Source organism: Scyliorhinus torazame, chromosome 1 (assembly GCF_047496885.1).
Source record: "Scyliorhinus torazame isolate Kashiwa2021f chromosome 1, sScyTor2.1, whole genome shotgun sequence".
NCBI lineage: Eukaryota > Metazoa > Chordata > Chondrichthyes > Carcharhiniformes > Scyliorhinidae > Scyliorhinus > Scyliorhinus torazame.
In genome coordinates, this window is record NC_092707.1 from 223,064,134 (window position 1) to 223,080,578 (window position 16,445).

Genomic DNA, 16,445 nt, shown 5'->3' on the forward strand with positions numbered 1-16,445 from the left:
TTTTAAGAAGCTCTCCTGGATGCTCCTTACAAACTCTGCCCCTGGCACTAAGTGAGTCCCAGTCAATATTGGGGAAATTTAAGTCTCCCATCACAACAACCCTGTTGTTTTTACGCTTTTCCAAAATCTGTCGACCTATCTGATCATCTATCTCCCGCTGGCTCTTGGGAGGCCTGTAGCAAACCCCCAACATTGTGACTGCACCCTTCTTATTCCTGATCTCTACCCATATAGCCTCACTGCCCTCTGAGGTGTCCTCCCGCAGTACAGCTGTGATATTCTCCCTAACCAGTAGCGCAACTCCGCCTCCCCTTTTACATCCCCCTCTATTCCGCCTGAAACATCTAAATCCTGGAACGTTTAACTGCCAATCCTGCCCTTCCCTCAACCAGGTCTCTGTAATGGCAACAACATCATAGTTCCAAGTACTAATCCAAGCTCTAAGTTCATCTGCCTTACCCGTAATACTTCTTGCATTAAAACATATGCACTTCAGGCCACCAGACCCGCTGTGTTCAGCAACGTCTCCCTGTCTGCTCTGCCTCAGAGCCATACTGGCCCTATTCCCTAGTTCTCCCTCAATGCTCTCACCTTCTGACCTATTGCTCCCGTGTCCACCCCCCTGCCATACTAGTTTAAACCCTCCCATGTGACACTAGCAAACCTCGCGGCCAGGATATTTATGCCTCTCCAGTTTAGATGCAACCCGTCCTTCTTATATAGGTCACATCTGCCCTGGAAGAGCTCCCAGTGGTCCAGATAACGTAAATCCTCCCTCCTACACAAACAAGACTTGCGTATTATACTGGACCACCTCCACCTGAGAGAACACAAAGCCAGCATCACCAAAGCACAAATTGCCAAAGAAGAAGTTGCATACCTGGGGCAAAAGTTTTTGGAAGGAAAGAGAGAACTTACCCAGGATAGGACCACAGCCATTCGGGCTGCCAAACAGCCCACTATTATCCAAAAACTCAGGTCCCTTTTGGGTTTGTGCAACTTTAACCAAAATTGGATTGACTCCTACACACAGCTTGCTCAGTCATTGAAGGACCTCTTAAAGTGGAAGCGGACATCCAAGGAAGCCATTGGGCTCAAGAGGCCTCTGTGAATATAAAAAAGGCCTGCACCAGCTCTGGGAATCCCCGACAATGGGAAGCCATTTACCCTGTTTGTCCATGAGAAAGGAGGATATATGACATCAATACTGGCGCAAGAACATGGGAATCAGCAGAGAGCTATTGGGTACTATTCGGGAAAGCTGGACGCATTGGCCCTCGGGTGGGGAAGCCATGTGTCAGGGTGTAAAGGCCACTGCGGGTCTAGTCCTGGATCAAAAGCTAACCATCAAGTGGCCCCACACCGTACATATTTTGCTGTCTATGAACAGAATATCCCAGGTGACCACAGCCAGATGGACAAGAGAGGGGGGGTACCATGTCTGTGTGGAGATCTTGAACAAAATTGAGGAATCGAGCTCGTCGGCAGAGGAACCATTGCACAACCCAGATCTGATCCGGTTTACAGACTGCTCCTCCTTTGTTGACAATGGCATGCGAAAAGCAGGATTGTCTGCTCTCAGGGACGTCAGCCTAAAGACAGATGGCTAATATCTATACAGACTCAAGGTACAGCTTTGGAGTCGCTCACAACTTTGCCCAGTTATGGCAGAGAAGAGGCTTTCTCATTGCTGCCGGTACACCTATCCTAAACTGGAAAGAGGTACACGAGACTCATCATACAACCGCGAAGTGCCCATACAAAGGAAAATATCACAGAAGCGCAAGGAAATGCCCTACCCGACCAGGCAGCCAAAGAAGCCGCCTCACAATGTACTTCCCCGATGGAATCAACACAAATATGCAGTCTGGGAGCAATCAGCCTGACTCAAGACATGCAAGGCGAGTTCTCTCGACAGGAAAAATGGATATGGAGTGAGGCAGGAATCAAGCCATGTGATGATGGCATCTGAAGACAAATAGGTACCGACAAGCCAATCGTACCACAGACACTGATGCCCTTTTCAGCCCAACAGATCCACTCATGGGGGCACTGGGCCCCGCAACAAATGGCTGCACAGTTCCGGAAACGCTGGTGGGATCGACGATTCAAGAAACACGGCAAGTTGGTAGCAGACCGTCGTATGGTCTGCCAGAAAAATAACCCCGGACCTATTCTGGTAATGCCCCAACTGAGGCCCCCTGCCAGACCATTCCAGCATTTGCTGGTCGACTCGATGTTCCTCCCTCCACGTCAAGGATACACCAATACTCTTGTGATGGTCAACAAGTTCTCAAGGTGGGTGGAAGCTATCCCAACTAGAAGGACCACAGCCAATCATACAGCCAAGGTCTCGATGGTGAGTCCCAACCAACATGGACTCTGCCCAGGGAGCCTACTTTACAGGTGCATGTCGGCCAAGAAGTCTGCAGGTTACTAAACATTACCTGAGACTTGCATTGTCCTTATCACCCACAATCATCAGGGCAAGTGGAACGAATGAACCGAATTCTGAAACAACGACTTGCCAAACATCATCAGGAAGGAATATTATGGCCTCAGGCAGTGCCAATAGTCCTGTGCAGTATTGGGGCAACTCTGAATAGAACTACGGGTCTAAGTCAGTTTGAAATTATAACAGGGATACCCATGTCGCAGCCAGGAATCATTGATTTGCAAAAAGCCGATTGTCACTTGATGAGTGATTACAATATTGTCAGAATCTAACAAATGCTATTAGCTCGGCTTCCCAACAGGTATCGGCAGCCTGGGGAGATCCACCAGATGGAGCACACAGTCCTCAGAGTTTGGGTTTACGGGAAGAAAATACATAAAGAACCTTTGGATGCCAAGTGGGAAGAACCGTATCAGGTGCAGCTGTTAAATCCAGGAGAAGAAAGCTTGGATTCACGCATTTCATGCTAAACGAGCACACTGTGATTAAAACTCCTATCTGTTAAAAGGACAATTCTTATTTGCCAATATGTTTAACCTTATTGTTATATCCATTGATTGCTTTGACCAGCCATACCAGCTGTGCCGTAAAACTCAAAATAATCTCCATCCACCACTTTGTGGAGATGGGCAGCTGGTTTATTGGACTCTTTGGGAACCGCATTAGTTATCGATTCTTCATTATCATTCTTATTCTGTATTGGGTTTCTTCTGCTTATTAAGTGCAGCTGCAAACAATTAACCAAAGCCGTTCCTAAGGTTATGCCTCTCAAGCATGCCTAATAAGCCCGCTTCCTATATTTAAAGGATTGTAACAGAATATCGGCTTGCCCCATTCCAGTGTTGAAGGCTGTTCCCAAAAAGGGGACCATCAACGGCATCTGTGAATGTGACCCTCTGTGCTATTTTCCGGTTGCTTGCTCTTAGTGATTCATTTTCTTTTAACTTGTAGAAGAATCACAGTGGCGGGCGGGGGGGGGGGGGGGGGGGGGGGGGGGGGGGACACTGAGGAAATATAGAAGCTCCGAGAAAATTGTGAATCTTCAGAGTGACACATCAGCTTTTAAAGCCAAACCACAAATGTGACAATGTAAGCGCAGCCGGCAGTAGGTTAGATACAAGTGTAAATGCCTGGTATAAAATGCAGAAATGGAGCTCCAATTAGGAGTCATAACTCAGGGGGGGAGTAATTACGCTAGCGGGGGGGGGGGGGGGGGGGGGGAATTACTGGGTTGCTGCTGCTGGGGAAAGGGGGGAGTGGGTACGGGAAAGGATGGGCGGGGGGGCACCGTCTGGGAGAAATACAGCTGCGTGGGAACTGGGCGAGAAGCTGGAAAAAGATGATGGCTAACCGGCAAGGGGGGGGGGGGGGTGGGAAGCCCCCCAACTCGGCTGATCACGTGGAACGTGAGGGGGCTTAACGGGCCGATAAAGAGGGCACGAGTACTCGCACACCTTAAGAAACTTAAAGCAGATGTGGTCATGTTACAGGAAACGCACCTGAAACTGATAGATCAGGTTGGGTTGCGCAAAGGATGGGTAGGGCAGGTGTTCCATTCGGGGCTGGATGCGAAAAACAGGGGGGTGGCTATATTAGTGGGGAAGCGGGTAATGTTCGAGGCAAAGACTATAGTGGCGGATAACGGGGGCAGATACGTGATGGTGAGTGGCAAATTACAGGGAGAGATGGTGGTGTTGGTAAACGTGTATGCCCCGAATTGGGACGATGCCAATTTTATGAGGTGAATGCTAGGACGCATCCCAGACCTAGAGACCGGAAAGCTGATAATGGGGGGAGACTTCAACACGGTGTTGGAACCAAGGCTGGATAGGTCGAAGTCCAGGACTGGTAGGAGGCCGGCAGCAGCCAAGGTGCTTAAGGATTTTATGGAGCAGATGGGAGGGGTGGACCCGTGGAGATTCAGTAGACCTAGGAGTAAGGAGTTCTCGTTTTTCTCCTATGTCCATAAAGTCTATTCACGCATAGACTTTTTTGTGTTGGGTAGGGCATTGATTCAGAGGGTGAGGGGAACGGAATATACGGCTATAGCCATTTCGGATCATGCCCCACACTGGGTAGACTTGGAGATAGGGGAGGAAACAAGAGGGCGTCCACCCTGGAGAATGGACATGGGACTAATGGCGGATGAGGGGGTGTGCTTAAGGGTGAGGGGATGCATTGAAAAGTACTTGGAACTCAATGACAATGGGGAGGTTCAGGTGGGAGTGGTCTGGGAGGCGTTGAAGGCGGTGGTTAGGGGGGAGCTGATATCAATAAGGACACATAAAGGGAAGCAGGAGAGTAAGGAACGGGAGCGGTTGCTGCAAGAACTTTTGAGGGTGGGCAGACAGTATGCGGAAGCACCGGAGGAGGGACTGTATAGGGAAAGGCAAAGGCTGCATGTGGAATTTGACTTGCTGACCACAGGCACTGCAGAGGCACAATGGAGGAAGACGCAGGGTGTACAGTATGAATATGGAGAGAAGGCGAGCAGATTGCTGGCACACCAATTGAGGAAAAGGGGAGCAGCGAGGGAAATAGGGGGGGTGAGAGACGAAGATGGAGAGACGGAGCGGGGAGCGGAGAGAGTGAATGAAGTGTTTAAGACATTTTATAAAAAATTGTATGAAGCTCAACCCCCGGATGGGAGGGAGAGAATGATGGAGTTTTTGGATCGGCTGGAAATTCCCAAGGTGGAAGAGCAGGAAAGGATGGGATTGGGAGCACAGATCACGGTAGAAGAAGTGGTGAAAGGAATTAGGAACATGCAGACGGGAAAGGCCCCGGGACCGGACGGATTCCCAGTTGAATTTTACAGAAAATATTTGGACTTGCTCGCCCCGTTACTGACGAGGACCTTTAACGAGGCAAAGGAAAGGGGACAACTGCCCCCGACTATGTCAGAAGCAACGATATCGCTTCTTTTAAAGAAGGAAAAGGATCCGCTACAATGCGGGTCCTACAGACCAATCTCCCTCCTCAATGTAGATGCCAAGGTCTTGGCCAAGGTAATGGCAATGAGAATAGAGGAATGTGTCCCGGGGGTGGTTCATGAGGACCAAACTGGGTTTGTGAAGGGGAGACAGCTGAACACGAACATACGGAGGTTGTTAGGGGTAATGATGATGGCCCCACCAGAGGGTGAAACGGAGATAGTAGTGGCGATGGATGCCGAGAAAGCATTTGATAGAGTGGAGTGGGATTATCTGTGGGAGGTGTTGAGGAGATTTGGGTTCGGAGAGGGGTATGTTAGATGGGTGCAGCTGTTGTATAGGGCCCCAGTGGCGAGTGTGGTCACGAATGGACGGGGATCGGCATATTTTCGGCTCCATAGAGGGACAAGGCAGGGATGTCCTCTGTCCCCATTACTGTTTGCACTGGCGATTGAGCCCCTGGCGATAGCGCTGAGAGGTTCCAAGCGATGGAGGGGAATACTTAGGGGAGGAGAAGAACACCGGGTATCTTTATATGCGGATGATCTGCTACTATATGTGGCGGATCCAGCGGAGGGGATGCCAGAAATAATGCGGATACTTGGGGAGTTTGGGGATTTTTCAGGGTATAAATTGAACATGGGGAAGAGTGAGCTGTTTGTGGTGCATCCAGGGGAGCAGAGTAGAGAAATAGAAGACCTACCATTGAGGAAGGTAACAAGAGACTTTCGTTACCTGGGGATCCAGATAGCTAAGAATTGGGGCACATTGCACAGGCTAAATTTGACGCGGTTGGTGGAACAGATGGACGAAGATTTCAAGAGATGGGATATGGTAGCATTGTCAATGGCAGGGAGGGTGCAGGCAGTTAAGATGGTGGTCCTCCCGAGATTCCTCTTTGTGTTTCAGTGTCTCCCGGTGGTGATCACGAAGGCTTTTTTCAAAAGGATAGAAAAGAGTATCATGGGTTTTGTCTGGGCCGGGAAGACTCCGAGAGTGAGGAAGGGATTCTTACAGCGTAGTAGGGATAGGGGGGGGCTGGCACTACCGAGCCTAAGTGAGTATTATTGGGCCGCTAATATTTCAATGGTGAGTAAGTGGATGGGAGAGGAGGAAGGAGCGGCGTGGAAGAGATTAGAGAGGGCGTCCTGTAGGGGGACCAGCCTGCAGGCTATGGTGACAGCCCCATTGCCGTTCTCACCAAGGAACTATACCACGAGTCCGGTGGTGGTAGCTACACTGAAGATTTGGGGACAGTGGAGACGACATAGGGGGAAGACCGGAGCACTGGGGGGGTCCCCGATAAGAAACAACCATAGGTTTGTCCCGGGGGGAATGGATGGGGGATATGGAATGTGGCAAAGAGCAGGTATAACGCAATTGAAAGATCTATTTGTGGATGGGAAGTTTGCGAGTCTGGGAGCGCTGACCGAGAAATATGGGTTGCCCCAAGGGAATGCATTCAGGTACATGCAATTGAGGGCTTTTGCGAGGCAACAGGTGAGGGAATTCCCGCAGCTCCCGACACAAGAGGTGCAGGACAGAGTCATCTCAAAGAAATGGGTGGGGGACGGTAAGGTGTCGGATATATATAGGGAAATGAGAGATGAAGGGGAGACTATGATGGACGAACTAAAAGGGAAATGGGAAGAAGAGCTAGGGGAGGAGATTGAGGAGGGGATGTGGGCAGATGCCCTAAACAGGGTAAACTCGTCGTCCTCGTGCGCCAGGCTAAGCCTGATTCAGTTTAAGGTATTACACAGGGCACATATGACTGGAGCACGGCTCAGTAAATTTTTTGGGGTGGAGGATAGGTGTGCGAGGTGCTCGAGAAGCCCAGCGAATCATACCCATATGTTTTGGTCATGCCCGGCACTACAGGGGTTTTGGATGGGGGTGACAAAGGTGCTTTCGAAAGTAGTAGGAGTCCGGGTCGAACCAAGCTGGGGGTTGGCTATATTTGGGGTTGCACAAGAGCCGGGAGTGCAGGAGGCGAGAGAGGCCGATGTTTTGGCCTTTGCGTCCCTAGTAGCCCGGCGCAGAATATTGCTAATGTGGAAAGAAGCCAAGCCCCCGGGGGTGGAGACCTGGATAAATGATATGGCGGGGTTCATAAAGTTAGAGCGGATTAAGTTCGTCCTAAGGGGGTCGGCTCAAGGGTTTACTAGGCGGTGGCAACCGTTCGTCGAATATCTTGCGGAAAGATAGATGGGGGAGAACAAAGAAGGCAGCAGCAGCGGCCCAGGACTTGGGGGGGGGGGGGGGGGGGGGGGGGGGGGAGAGAGAGAGAGGGATTGGGGGGGGGGGATGGGGGGGGGGTGTTGTGGCCTGAGACAAGGCAGTTGCCAATTAGGGCTAGTTTTTATTTTTTGTTATTTAATATTTATTTATTTGTTGTTGTTTTTGTTTAAATTAAAAAAGGTCATTATTATCTGTATTGTTACAATGTTGTGTAAAGGATGCACAATGTACTGTGTTGGTTGACCAAAAATTTTCAATAAAATATTATTTTTTTAAAAAAGGAGTCATAACTCAGTATTACTAAGCCAATGGGGAATAATGGGGAGGGGGGTGAACAAAAATGTGCATGTTTAAGAAAGCTTGACCTTCTGTGCACAGTGGGTTTTATCTTTGTTCCTTTTCTTTATCTGAATTTGTACCAACTATGTTTTGCAATAAACTCAACCCAAACTACCACCAGACTTGACTATTATTCAAAAATAAGAGATCCTACTGCAGCTATGTCAACAATTTGATTGATCCAGAGATACCTGCAACTCAGAGACTTTATCCTTAGCAAGACATCTATGCATCTTGACGCTTTTGTCTCCCTGGTGAAAAAAATCCTGATAGCCATGGAACTTAAGCAATTAATCAGCAGGTTTTATGACATTTTATGTTCTAGATCCCATGTGAGTATACTGGAGACTCTGCGATCTTGGGAAAAAGACTTTGTAGTGAATATTGATTAGGAGACTTGGAGCAACATATGCGAAAACCTCAATAGAATTTCAGTCTGTAATAGAACGAAGGAGACTCAGTTTAAAATATTACACTTGCGTGCCTATTCTGCCAAGCTCAAGTTTAAGCCTACCATATCCTCGCTGTGCCAAAAATGCAAGGTAGTCGAGGGAGATTGCATAGATTGCCCTTGGTCCTATGTCAAAATTAAATCCTACTGGTCTAGTGTACTTAAACAACTTAAGATATTTGTTCCCGCCTTAGAGTTTTATGCATTGTTGTTAATTCTGGGGCTCCTGGATAGAAAGGTTATTGACGCTAATGAAAAAGACTATAATATCCTCACTTCTGTAGCACTGAAGAACATCCTCACCTCCTGGATTAACAATACATCCCTTTCAGTTCAGAATTGGCATATCATGGAATGTATCCCAATGAAATTCTTAACCTGTATACTCTGATCCAAATCAGATGCACTCCGAAATGTATGAGCCCCTATCTCAAATATCTAGGTTCCATAATGTTTGAATTGCTCCTACAAGGCTTTCCATAAATTATGTAGCATCGCCTTTAATATGCTGCACATGACGGTATGAGCCATTTTACTATGTTTTAGGATTTTATCCTCTTTACTCCCCCATCCTCTGGCTTATCCTTTCAATGCTCTTGTTCTGGAAATGGAGGCGCCAGGCATAACAATTATATTGAACCAACTGCATTGGTGTTCTCCTGTCTTTTTCTGCTCGTCTTTTTCTGTATTTATACATGAAGTATTTATGCTATGTGGTACGAGTTTTGAGGGTTTGTTGCATTATTTGTAATAATGGAATAACTCTAATAAAAACATATATAAAAAATGTCAAAGTGTGGTCTAGCAAAAAAAAACATCCACATTAAAAATATCTTGGTGCATACTCACTCAAGATGTGTGAGAAACCATTTTGTGGACAATCATCTGACATTGCTGCCGTAGCCACCTCACCATTTACCACACACAGTGCCATGCCCTAAATCAGTCCAGCAATCCTTCACTGCAGTGAACTCCGGGCTTTGCCAGGGCAACACCCCTTTCCTGCATGTTTGGGCTAGAGATGCACACATCATGTGCTCAGGCTGCATTGAACCACATTACCAGAACTGATTCAACTTTGGGAAATGCAGCCTCTCTCATCTACTCCTTTGCTGGAGTGAATGTCTGTATGTCCAACTGTTCCAAGATGTTCCCCTCTCATTTCAAAATGGTGGACAAACCTGATGGCAGAATCTCTCATTCCTTTGCGATGTCTACTTTCGTCTTCACGCCAGGGTTTCCCATTTGCTGTGCCAATTCACATTCCCTCCGATAGACAACACTTAACTTTCTCATGGGTTTAGCACATCCTTTCACAGGAAGATCTCTACCAAATGATGGCTTCCTCAGCAGTCCATGGTTTGATGCTCTTGTTGATAAACTTAGAAAAGTTCAGCTAATCCAGAATAACCAGTATGAAATACCAGCTCATCAAGGACATTGCTCCATGGATTTGTTTTTCTGCTGACAGGTTGACAATTTTGACATAACCAGACTTTTGTGGAATACAAGTCTGACTTAGAACATAGAACAGTACAGCACAGAACAGGCCCTTTGGCCCTCGATGTTGTGCCGAGCATTGTCCAAAACCAAGATCAAGCTATCCCACTCCCTGTCATTCTGGTGCGCTCCATGTGCCTATCCAATAACCGCTTGAAAGTTCCTAAAGTGTCCGACTCCACTATCACAGCAGACAGCCCATTCCACACCCTAACCACTCTCTGAGTAAAGAACCTACCTCGGACATCCCTCCTATACCTTCCACCCTGAACCTTATAGTTATGCCCCCTTGTAACAGCTACATCCACCCAAGGAAATAGTCTCTGAATGTCCACTCACTCTATCCCCCTCATTATTTTATAAACCTCTATTAAGTCGCCTCTCGTCCTCCTCTGCTCCAAAGAGAAAAGCCCTAGCTCCCTCAACCTTTCCTCATAAGACCTATCCTGCAAACCAGCAGCATCCTGGTAAATCTCCTTTGCACCCTTTCCAATGCTTCCACATCCTTCCTATAGTGAGGTGACCAGAACTGCACACAATACTCCAAATGTGGTCTCACCAGGGTCATGTATAGTTGCAGCTTAACCCCGCTCAAGCCCCTGTTAATAAACGCTAACCTTCTTCACGGCTCTATCCACTTGAGTGGCAACCTTCAGAGATCTGTGGACATGAATCCCAAGATCTCTCTGTTCCTCCACATTCCTCAGAAACCTGCCGTTGACCCTGTAATCTGCATTCAAATTTTTTCTACTAAAATGAGTCACCTCACACTTATCAGGGTTAAACTCCATCTGCCATTTTTCGGCCCAGCTCTGCATCCTATCAATGTCTCTTTGCAGCCTTCAACAGCCCTCCACCTCATCCACTATTCCACCAATCTTGGTGTCACCAGCAAATTTACTGACCCACCCTTCAGCCCCCTCCTCCAAGTCATTGATAAAAATCACAAATAGCAGAGCACCCAGCACTGATCCCCGTGGTACACCGCTGGTAACTGGTCTCCAGTCTGAAAATTTTCCATCCACCACCACCCTCTGTCTTCTATGTGATAGCCAGTTACTTATCCAAATGGCCAAATTTCCCTCTATCCCACACCTCCTTAATTTCTTCATGAGCCGACCATGGGGAACCTTATCAAACGTCTTACTAAAATCCATGTATATGACATCAACTGCTCTACCTTCATTTACACACTTAGTTACCTCCTCAAAGAATTCAATCAAATTTGTGAGGCAAGACCTACCCTTCACGAATCCGTGTTGACTATCCCGGATTAAGCTGCATCTTTTAAAATGGTCATATATCCTATCCTTCAGGACCTTTTCCATTATCTTCCCGACCACCGGAGTAAGACGAACTGGCCTATAATTAACAGGGTCATTCCCATTGCCTTTCTTGAACAGAGGAACAACATTCGCCACTCTCCAGTCCTCTGGAACTATCCCCGTGGACAGCGAGGTCCCAAAGATCAAAGCCAAAGGCTCTACAATCTCATCCCTTGCCTCCCAAAGAATCCTGGGGTATATCCCATCTGGCCCAGGGGATATGTCGACCCTCAGGTTTTTCAAAATTGCTAATACATCCTTCCTCAGAACATCTACTTCCTCCAGCCTACCCGCCTGAATCACACCCTCATCCTCAAAAACATGGCCCCTCTCCTTTGTGAACACTGAAGAAAAGTATTCATTCAATGCCTCGCCTATTTCTTCTGACTCCATGCACAAGTTCCCACTACTGTCCTTGACCGGCCCTAACCTCACCCTGGTCATTCTTTTATTTCTCACATAAGAGTAAAAAGCCTTGGGGTTTTCCTTCATCCAACCCGCCAAGGACTTCCCATGCCCCCTCCTAACTCTCCGAAGCCCTTTTTTCAGCTCATTCCTTGCTACCTTGTAACCCTCAAGTGACCCTACTGAACCTCGTTTTCTCATCCTTACATACTCTTTTTTTTCCTCTTGACAAGACATTCAACCTCTTTTGTGAACCATGGTTCTCTAACACGGCCATTTCCTCCCTGACAGGGACATGCCTATCAGGGACACGCAGTATTTGTTCCTTGAACAAGCTCCACTTTTCATTTGTGCCTTTCCCTGACAGTTTCTGTTCCATCTTATGCTCCCTAATTCTTGCCTAATCGCATCATAATTACCCCTCCCCCAATTATAAACCTTGCCCTGCCGTATGGCCCTATCCCTCTCCATTGCAATAGTGAAAGACACCGAATTGTGGTCACTATCGCCAAAGTGCTCTCCCACAAACAAATCTAACACTTGGCCCGGTTCATTACCCAGTACCAAATCCAATGTGGCCCCCCACTCTTGTCGGCCTATCCACATATTGTGTCAGGAAACCCTCCTGCACACACTGTACAAAAATTGCCCCATCCAAACTGCTCGACCTATAGAGGTTCCAATCAATATTTGGAAAGTTAAAGTCACCCATGACAACTACCCTGAGACCTCCACACCTATCCATAATCTGTTTTGCAATTTCTTGCTCCACATCTCTATTACTCTTTGGGGGCCTATAGAAAACTCCTAACAATGTGACCGCTCCTTTCCTATTTCTAACTTCGGCCCATATTACCTCAGCAGGTAGATTCCCTTCAAACTGCCTTTCTGCAGCCGTTAAACTATCCTTGATTAACAATGCTACTCCTCCACCTCTTTTAACACCTTCCCTATTCTTACTGAAACATCTATACCGCGGAACTTCCAACAACCATTCCTGTCCCTGTTCTCATCATGTCTCCGTAATGGCCACAACATCGTAGTCCCAAGTACCAATCCACGCTCCCAGTTCACCTACCTTATTCCCGTAACAGCCTCCCCGAACAGGCGCTGGAATGTGGCGACTAGGGGCTTTTCACAGTAACTTCATTTGAAGCCTACTTGTGACAATAATAGATTTTCATTATTCCGGATGCTCCTTGCATTGAAGTAGACACACTTCAACCCACCTTTCTGTCTGCCGGTACACTCCTGTGACCTTGATACCCTCCTCAGTAGCTCAGTACTCTCGACACTGGCTTCTGGAACACAGCTCGTTTTCCCAGCCCCCTGACAAATTAGTTTAAACCCCCCCCCAAAGAGCAGTAGCAAATTTCCCTCCCAGGATATTGGTGCCCCACTGGTTCAGGTGCAAACCGTCCTGTCTGTACAGGTCCCACCTTCCCCAGAATGTGCTCCATTTATCCACGTACCTGAAACCCTCCCTCCTACACCATCCCTGCAGCCACGTGTTTATCTGTACTCTCTCCCTGTTCCTCACCTCACTAGCACGTGGCACCGGCAACAAACCAGAGATGACAACATGGTTTGTCCTGGCTCTCAGCTTCCACCCTAGCTCCCTAAATTCCTGTTTCAAATCCCCGTCCCTTCTCTTACCTATGTCGTTGGTACCAATGTGTACCACGACTTGTGACTGCTTCCCCCTCCCCCTTAAGGATTCTTACATTTCATGGATTTCATTGGGTCATAATGCAACCAAATTTGAAATATTGTACTCACTGTTGATTTTCAGTTATCTGATGACCCTCCTATTCTCTGCCACACAGTTACATAGAACATAGAACATAACAGCGCAGTACAGGCCCTTCGGCCCTCGATGCTGTGCCGACCTGTGAAACCACTCTAAGCCCATCTACACTATTCCCTTATCGTCCATATGTCTATCCAATGACCATTTGAATGCCCTTAGTGTTGGCGAGTCCACTACTGTTGCAGGCTTCTGAGTAAAGAACCTACCTCTGACATTTGTCTTATATCTATCTCCCCTCAATTTAAAGGTATGTCCCCTCGTGCTAGACATCACCATCCGAGGAAAAAGGCTCTCACTGTCCACCCTATCCAATCCTCTGATCATCTTGTATGCCTCAATTAAGTCACCTCTTAACCTTCTTCTCTCTAACGAAAACAGCCTCAAGTCCCTCAGCCTTTCCTCATAAGATCTTCCGTCCATACCAGGCAACATTCTGGTAAATCTCCTCTGCACCCTTTCCAATGCTTCCACATCCTTCCTGTAATGCAGTGACCAGAATTACACGCAATACTCCAAATGCGGCCGCACCAGAGTTTTGTATAGCTGCAACATGACCTCATGGCTCCTAAACTCAATCCCTCTACCAATAAAAGCTAACACACCGTATGCCTTCTTAACAACCCTCTCAACCTGGGTGGCAACTTTCAGGGATCTATGTACATGGACACCGAGATCTCTCTGCTCATCCACACTGCCAAGAATCTTACCATTAGCCCAGTACTCAGTCTTCCTGTTATTCCTTCCAAAATGAATCACCTCACACTTTTCTGCATTAAACTCCATTTGCCACCTCTCAGCCCAGCGCTGCAGCTTATCTATGTCCCTCTGTAACTTGTAACATCCTTCCGCACTGTCCACAACTCCACCGCGTTTAGTGTCATCTGCAAATTTACTCACCCATCCTTCTACGCCCTCCTCCAGATCATTTATAAAAATGACAAACAGCAGTGGCCCCAAAACAGATCCTTGTGGTACGCCACTAGTAACTGGACTCCAGTCTGAACTCTTCCCATCAACCACCAACCTTTGTCTTCTTCCAGCTAGCCAATTTCTGATCCAAACTGCTAAATCTCTCTGAATCCCATGCCTCCGTATTTTCTACAGTAGCCTACCATGGGGTACCTTATCAAACGCTTTACTGAAATCCATATACATCACATCAACTGCTTTACCCTCATCCACCTGTTTGGTCACCTTCTCAAAGATCTCTATAAGGTTTGTGAGGCACGACCTACCCTTCACAAAACCGTGTTGACTATCTCTAATCAAATTATTCCTTTCCAGATGATAATAGAATACATTTAATAGAAAAGTGAAAGACAAAAATTAATAGGCCATAATGAAAATTGAAGCCAATTAAGTTATCTGATCTGACTCAAGATTGAAATTCACTTTTAATTATATATAATTAGTGCTCTTTAAGCACTAAAACAGCCAGAGGATAGTGCAATGTGACTAAAAACGTTACGGACGCCACCAAATGGAAGATCACAGCCAACAAAAGTTTCTGCTGCAGCGTATTAAAATTGACCGAATGAGAAATCCCTCCTTCATAACAAAACTCCGTGCCTCCGTAAATTTAAAGTTATTTCTAAATGTGGCCTTTATTTTGTTATAAAGGTTGGCATCATACTAGAGCATCATATCAACCTTCTCATTGAGAGGGCCACATCCTCCAGAGGTTCTCCTACCACCATCTCCAGAGACGAGCGCCTCGGCCATTCAAAGAAGAGGACTTTCACATAGAAATTAATCTTTAGGTAAACTCAAGTTCCAGGAGATACAACAAAAAGAACGTGCATCTAAAGAGGGAAAAGACATCTCACAACGTTCGAGCATTAGAAATACCAGAGCAGCTTTCAGGATCGCACTCGCTCTTCCATCAGCTGCGTCCATCTAAAGTCCTGCACCATGATGTCGGTTTAAAGACCCGAAAGTCGCGGCCTCGAATGCAGTTCCTTCAAAGTCTCACCTCGTTGTTGTGGCCTCGCAAGTTAAAGTTGATCCTCTGCGGAGTATTGCGCTCTCTCTTGCAGTGGCTGGCAGTGAAAGTCACGCCGACCACCCCCCTGCCGTTGCCAGTGGCCAGCCAGCCTTCTTCGTAGCAGCGCCGCCGACAAACGGGCTTCTCCTTCTCACTCTTGGGCACACGGCCCTTCCAGGACATGCAGAGGATGTTGGAATCGCTGCACAGCACCGAGCCCGGCTCCACCGCCGCGAACATCGCGCTGGGGCCGCAGCTGCGAATCAAACAGCCGCCGGTTCCTAGGCGGCTTCGAGTGACAGCATCGGGAGCCTGGGGCGGAGAGAAGAAAACACTCCGACGGTCTCGGCAATGGGGAGGCTGGTGAGAAAACTGGAAGCGGCCGAAAGAGGGAATGTGGGGCGGGGGCGGCTGTTTATCCCGAACTGAACCTCCCGATCGTAGGCCAGCAAGGCGAGCAGCGCGGCGGTCTGTCGCCGCGAGCTCGGACCGTTAACCCAGGACCGCCCGCTTGGCTCGAGCTTCTGTGGAGGTGCGAGAGCCTGCGCGCGCCACCGCGAGCCTCTTCTTCTCGTCTGAAAAGCCTGCCTTTGGGTGAGGGGGGGGCAAAGCGTCACCTGTCAGCACCACCACTTTACTCATTCGATCCCGCAGGAATGCTCTGAAGACGTGAATACCTCGCCCGCCGATCCTTCGCTCCGGCTCACTCCCTCGCGCGCGCGCGCACACGTTCAGCGTTACGCCAGCACGGAGCATGACGTAATGAAGTCGGTCAATCACGCGGCGATGTGTGCGTTCCCGCCGCGGAGTCACCTGCGGTATTGGAGTCGTTGTTTCAGGTGTTTTCCTATGAAAAAGCCTCTTGAACAGAGGTGATCAAAAACACAAGGGTGGTATTCTGTAAAGCTTGTGCAAATTCTAGTTTGTCTGAAGACGTTCAAATTAAGAATGTTTCATCCACTTCAACAATAGGAGCATTGAGTCTGCAAAACAAAGGAGAAG

General features: G+C 47.8%; 1 protein-coding gene across 2 annotated transcripts in view; it reads right to left on the bottom strand.

The window, feature by feature from the left end:
* tulp4a (TUB like protein 4a) overlaps window positions 1–16,173 on the bottom strand; it is a 691,812-nt gene extending 675,639 nt beyond the window's left edge. For both annotated transcript variants that reach the window (XM_072502637.1, XM_072502627.1), the window contains exon 1: window positions 15,432–16,173. In XM_072502637.1, the coding sequence (XP_072358738.1) occupies window positions 15,432–15,683 (252 nt within the window). In that variant the 5' untranslated portion in view covers window positions 15,684–16,173. The remainder of the gene's footprint in view (window positions 1–15,431) is intronic.
* Window positions 16,174–16,445: the final 272 nt, after the last annotated feature.